Source organism: Trachymyrmex cornetzi, unplaced genomic scaffold, assembly GCF_001594075.2.
Source record: "Trachymyrmex cornetzi isolate Tcor2-1 unplaced genomic scaffold, Tcor1.1 scaffold11, whole genome shotgun sequence".
NCBI lineage: Eukaryota > Metazoa > Arthropoda > Insecta > Hymenoptera > Formicidae > Trachymyrmex > Trachymyrmex cornetzi.
This window is the reverse complement of record NW_017295653.1, coordinates 2,473,537-2,479,536: the sequence shown is the minus strand read 5'-3', so window position 1 is coordinate 2,479,536 and position 6,000 is coordinate 2,473,537. Positions and strand designations below refer to the sequence as shown.

The window sequence follows — 6,000 nt, the reverse complement described above, 5'->3', positions numbered from 1 at the left end:
CTAAACCGCAAGTCAGAAGTTCTAAGCGATCTTAAGTCATAATCGGTGAAGTTGGCCAATAGCCAACTTGAACAACTTGGTTAAGACTGGTTAAGGGCCATTTGCACCAAGCTCAGTTTAGCCCGGATCCTCATACGGGCAACAGCGCTTTCACACCGAACGCTGATTGGTGAAAAACGGGTGGTGGGAGTAAATTTTACCCCCACAACCGGCTTTTCACCAATCAGTGCTCTGTGTCAAAGCGCCGGTGTCTGTATGAGGATCCAGCCTAACTTAACCAGCCTAGTAACTATAATGAAATAGAAAGAGATAGAAATCATTCCATCTCTTTCTATTTCATTACAGTTACTGGGCTGGTTAAATAAACCGACGATAGTGAAAGTGGCCTTAAGACTTCTGACGTTCTGACTTGCGACTTATTGTAGAAGGCCTATAAGCATAACATATCTCTTTCTATTTCATTACAGTTACTGGGCTGGTTAAATAAACCGACGATAGTGAAAGTGGCCCTAAGACTTCTGACGTTCTGACTTGCGACTTATTGAATAGAAGGCCTATAAGCATAACGTAAGACTGCTGGACCAATGAGCTTATGTAAATCTGACGTTTTGCGCTCTCCTATTGGTAGAGCGTGTGACATCAACCAATAGAAAAGATTAATCCAACCCAGGTTGGTGCAAACCCGATCGGGCCGAAAACGCTATAAGACTACTGGACCAATAAGCATCTTATGTAAATCAATATGGCGACATTATGGTAGATGATCATTGGTCCAGCAGTCTTATGTTATGCTTATGTTCTGTTATGCATTTCATGTGTGAAGGGCTTAAGGCCGCAGCACAGACTCTTGCTTGGAGCAGTGTCTCCAGATAAGGGGGTCGATTCTGTATCTTCAAACAAGGTGAAAATTACAAAAGTGAGCGAATTTACTAGAATACTGATAATTTCATTGGTCAACACCTAGTAAATTTGCTCACTTGTAATTTTCACCTTGTTTGAAGATACAGAATCGATCCCAAGGTGTTGTATTATTTAGCACCTAGATGTAAATATTTACAACAGTTAGATCTTTCAAAGTGTAATGGGCCTTCTACAATAAGCCGCAAGTCAGAACGTCAGAAGTCTTAACCAGTCTTAACCAAGTCATTCAAGTTGATTATTGGCCAACTTCACCGATTATGACTTAAGATCGCTCGGAACTTCTGACTTGCGGCTTATTGTAGAAGGGCTATAACTATTTATCTGTCCTGAATTTTGGAAAATTTCTTGTTACTTGTAGTAGTTTCTTAATGCATTTACGATTAAATTGTTGCCCACATATCAACAACATTGGCCGATTCATAGTTAGATCTTATATTCAAGACCGTCTTAAGTACTGTCTTAAGAAGTCAGGAACCAATCAGAGGGCTGCACTAGCGTCTTATGACATTATTTAAGACGGTCTTGAAATAAAAATCGACTATGAATACCGGTTAGGCCCTGCGCACAATGGAGGAAGTATTAGGAACAGGAATAGATATTAAGATTTCAACCTATCAGAAACCGTATATTCCGGTGTAACTGGTATCTGGTAGGTTAAAATCTTAATATCTATTCCTGTTCCAAATATTTCCTCCATTGTGCGCAGGGCCTTATTATCATACTTCAAATTTTGAGAATACGCAAAAATTTGAAAGGTATATATACAAATGATTATTATAAGCATGAGCAAATTGTATAGTCAATACATATATATTTTTCTCAGAATTTCATTACATAAGATATATATTTTTCCGAGAATCTCATTCCATACGACTGATAAGGATACAAAATGGAATCTACAAAAAATATGAATTTTTTTATCTCTAAATATTTTTTACTATTTAGTCTTAATTTTCTTTTTTTCAAACATTAAAATATTCGTTTTGATCCCAAAATGTGCATTTAAAAATGTTCGTTAAATGGCGTTAGTTCGATAATCTGTTTAGTTCAAAGACAGGTTGAATGCTGAAAATTGGTAGAAATTCGACAATACTGGCACCGATATCATCAACAGAATAAATAAATCGCACGAAAATGACACAGAACAGGCAAATGATAGAGGAACTTGATGATTGTTTCTTGAGAACGGCGGGGAACATTATAAAATACTACGGTAAGGGTTTAGCGAGGTTAGAAATATGTTCGAAATCTTTTAAGTGCTTCTTTTCGCGTTTTTGTGTTTTCCTTGCTCGTCTCTTATGTTAGCGTATTGTTCAAGATAGAAACTTGACTTGATTATTTTGTAAGAACGGCGAAGAACGTGAAATACTATAGCGAGATTTCGTTGAGGTTAGAACAGAATTTTCCAAGTGCTCCTCCGAATTTTTTTTATTTTTTTTTGCGTTCGAGTTTCATTTCAAGCATAGAAAATTAGAGATACAACGTGCTTTACTTATTGTGATTTTGCTCTCTCTTTCCCGCAAGAAAATAAAATATGTTGTGTAAATTTTATCTTATATTTTCAGACAATGAAGAAGAGAGACAAAAGATATTGAAGCAGTTACGAGAAGCCTTAATAGCCAATTGTATGGAGTCTGCGAGAATAAAGGCTGCAAATGAGATCAAAGAGCGTCTAGAATGTATGTCTGAGTTTGACTCAGAAGCAGATGTGAAAAATATCACAACAGTAATGACCGCTTCAAATAACAAAATTATTTGTTTGATTTCCAAAATTTACAATTGCTTGCTATTGTTTATAACAGGAATATAAGAAGGCTATATCTGAAATTCAAATTAATCCATTGCAAGACAACAGACTGTTGGAGTATGATCGTCAGATTGAAGGCCTGTGTCAAGGTAAAGTTTGAAATGAAAGATCTTAGCACTGGAATTTTGTATTTAACAACAATTTCGGTATCATTACATTGATATTGTGCAGCTTTTTTTACCATATATGGTAATTCATTTTAATCTTAATACACAAATATTTCAAAAATATGTAATTTTAAAAAACATTTTAAATAAAAGTTGTATAAAGGAGGACATCATTTGTATGTATTCCTTTGTATCACATAACTTTTATTTGGAATGTTTTTCTTTTTAGTAAAATTGTATATTTTCGAAATATTTATTTGTTAATATTAAAATTAATCACTCTATATATAATACCTGCACAATAATAATATAAGGATGCTGACACTGTTGTTTATAAAATTTTAGTGTTAATCACTTGAGGTTTATCTTTATGTATTTCTTTCTGAGATTAACACATATTTTTTAGCCAATGAAGCTGAATCTAACACACCGGATGACACAGACGCTGATCTACGGTTGACAGGCAGCGAAATAAACGTGATCGATCCAATCTCGAAGATAAGAATGACCGATCCTGTGAGAAATGCAGTCTGCGGTCATATATACGATAAAGCAAGCCTTGTCGCGATGTTACAAAAGAACAAGAACACTAGGTATGTTTCTCATACCATGTTAAATATTGAGATATGCTACTATAGCATTTATGTTTGCATTCACAGATGTCCTGTGGTGGGTTGCACCAGTATGAATTATATAGATTTAAGTCAGTGTCGTTCTGACATTGTGATCTATGCAGTATATATACCTCCATATTTATGTTGATTTAAAAATTATTACTTTTATTATATTTAAGAAAATTCTGTCATCGCGAATTTAAATACTTTTTCTATATAATTGCAAAAAATATAAAATATATTTTATAAGATACAGTATTATAGAAGAAATAAAATATTCCTAGTTATTTGTACGGTACATACAAGAGTGTATATTTTTATTCGTGTCGAAGATAGGTCTATGACAAAATTACTTTGAGCGATTGTATTCGATTTCGTGCAATTGATCTAATCGCGTATATGTTCACGTTGCTGTGCAATGGTCGATGATGATAAGACTCGGGCTATGTTTATGTCCGCTCTTTTATCCGTACTTCTAATTCTATCGGGTATTCGTACTGCCGGCGACGGTTTTGATTATTGGGACTTTCCGAGATCGCCCGCTTCGGACGTAATTATGAAAGATATCCACGGATGCGCATTACATATAGAGCCCCTTTTTTACGGGGGATTCATGCAGCCACCGCAACGTCGTCTTCTCGAACATCCGCGTAGGGCCAAGCAGGTATATCGCAGCCATGACTATAACATCGCACGAGGACATCACCAGCCTCGAAATAATCTCGACGAGAGCAGACTTTATCGTTCGTCAGTGAAGAACGATGAAGATGAGAACGAGGAAGAAGAAGAGGAAGAGGAAGAAAATCAGAACGAGGAGGATAAGCTCGATGACGAAGACGCCGACGAAGAGACCGCGGAGCAGGATGAGGAAGAAACGGTGAACGAGGAACCCAAGGAGGTCTACGATTATGGTTAGTGTTGAAGAACGAAACTCTTGTCACGTTTTTTAGGTTGCGATCGCCGCCAGGAATCGCGTTGTGAGATCCGGTTATGTGCCGCTCAGGGATGAGGCTGGTGAACGTGAAAGACAAGATGATATGAGGATCAAATCGGCTACCGAGGAGTGCGAGGAGGAGTCGACGGAACCGTCGCAATATTACGAATACGGTGAGGACGCGTCAAGACGAGAAGAGCAACGCATTTTCTTCTCTTTTTTTTTCTCTCTAGGACAGACATCTCGAGATTTCGTATAATTTTCGGAAATAAAAATCGTTAAAACAATTAAATCGAAATTCTGCAAAATATATTGTTTAGCTTAATTCAATTTTCAATCGACAAGCTTTGGCTAAATTTATTGCTGGTCTCATGTGATTGTAAATAAAAATTTTTCAGAGACTGAGGTGAGAAATGTCGCTTCTCAAGATATCCAATATAGCGAACGTCAAGTGATACTCACCACAAAAGTCTTTAGTGCGAGTTTACTGATTCTTCTGCTTGCTTAAGAAATCCGGCATCTATTACGAAGAAAAAGCATTTACAACATATTCTATAGCTTCCAATTTCTAATCTTAATGGTTCCCTATCTCCTTTCTAAGTAACGGAAGCATTACAGCCAGCAGTCGTACTTTACTTCCTATCTTTTACAAAGTGATATCAAATAAGAAGTATGATAATGTGGATGTGAGCAAAACAGAAACGCTTGGACGTATTCTATAGCAAATGAGAGTAATCATGTGCAATGCGCGTCATAATAAATTTCTATAAATTTTCAAGAGTCTTTTGTTTTGTTTGAGTTATTCATAAAACGTCGTCCATTGTGTTACATAAAATTCAAAACGTTTTTAAAGTCAACTACTGCGTAGAATTAGTTTTTTATTTTAAGCATATATTATGACATATCTAAATTACACCAAGCAAAAATTTTTAGTAAAAAATGTATAGGCTGCGAAACATTTCCTTTTGCTGTACGAACAGATGATATAGATTTTCACAGGCCGTGGTGATTCAAAATAAGAACAAATTAAAAAAAATTATTCTAACTAAATGAATTAATCTTTAAAGGTATTTTGAAAATCTTGCAGCTTTTTCTTTAATAAATTATTATATTTCATTATTTGAATTATTTCATTATATTTTTTGCCTCAAAATATGACATTATTTCAATGTCACTAGTGGCTTTTCTGCAAAGATTAACATGTATAAAAAAATATTTCACTTCTTTAGAATTCAGCTCACTTCCGTTTGCGGAAACCTGCCTCCCGTGGTGAAGGGAATTATTCCATAGCCCACATTTTTTATTTATTAAATTTTTAATACACTTGGTGAATTTATAATTTAGATCTAATACTGAAATTTTATGGTCTGCGTATGGCAGCATAAACTATAGATTTTCAACACTGTATATTAGAAAACAACCTGTATAATATATCCCTACAATAGAAATTAATTCTACGCAGATGTTGACTTAAACAAATCTTGAATATTGAACTCTCTTAAGATGGTTTGACGTCTTAAGATGAGACGAGGTAAACAATGAAAATATCAAGAGAGTTCAATAATCGATAGCTTTAACAGTTTCAAAATTCGGCCCGAATAATCATGGCATTTCGAG

The 6,000-nt window shown here is 35.3% G+C and overlaps 2 protein-coding genes across 3 annotated transcripts; both read left to right on the top strand.

The window, feature by feature from the left end:
* The first annotated feature begins 1,886 nt into the window (after positions 1–1,886).
* Positions 1,887–3,597, top strand: LOC108762100 (E3 SUMO-protein ligase NSE2). Its single transcript, XM_018508929.1, has 5 exons — positions 1,887–2,134; positions 2,487–2,647; positions 2,724–2,817; positions 3,242–3,428; positions 3,495–3,597. Exons 1-5 carry the CDS (start codon positions 2,056–2,058, stop codon positions 3,595–3,597), a joined length of 624 nt encoding a protein of 207 aa, XP_018364431.1. The 5' UTR covers positions 1,887–2,055.
* Positions 3,598–3,808: 211 nt separating this feature from the next.
* LOC108762411 (histone H3.v1) lies at positions 3,809–5,164 on the top strand. Of its 2 annotated transcripts, XM_018509398.1 has the most exons (3): positions 3,810–4,326; positions 4,400–4,556; positions 4,782–5,164. In XM_018509398.1, the coding sequence occupies exons 1-3, from the start codon at positions 3,868–3,870 to the stop codon at positions 4,889–4,891; spliced, it is 726 nt and encodes a 241-aa protein (XP_018364900.1). In that variant the 5' UTR covers positions 3,810–3,867; the 3' UTR covers positions 4,892–5,164. The 2 variants fall into 2 exon arrangements, with proteins under 2 accessions (XP_018364910.1, XP_018364900.1); XM_018509408.1 differs by lacking the exon at positions 4,400–4,556 and having other exon boundaries at positions 3,809–4,360.
* Positions 5,165–6,000: the final 836 nt, after the last annotated feature.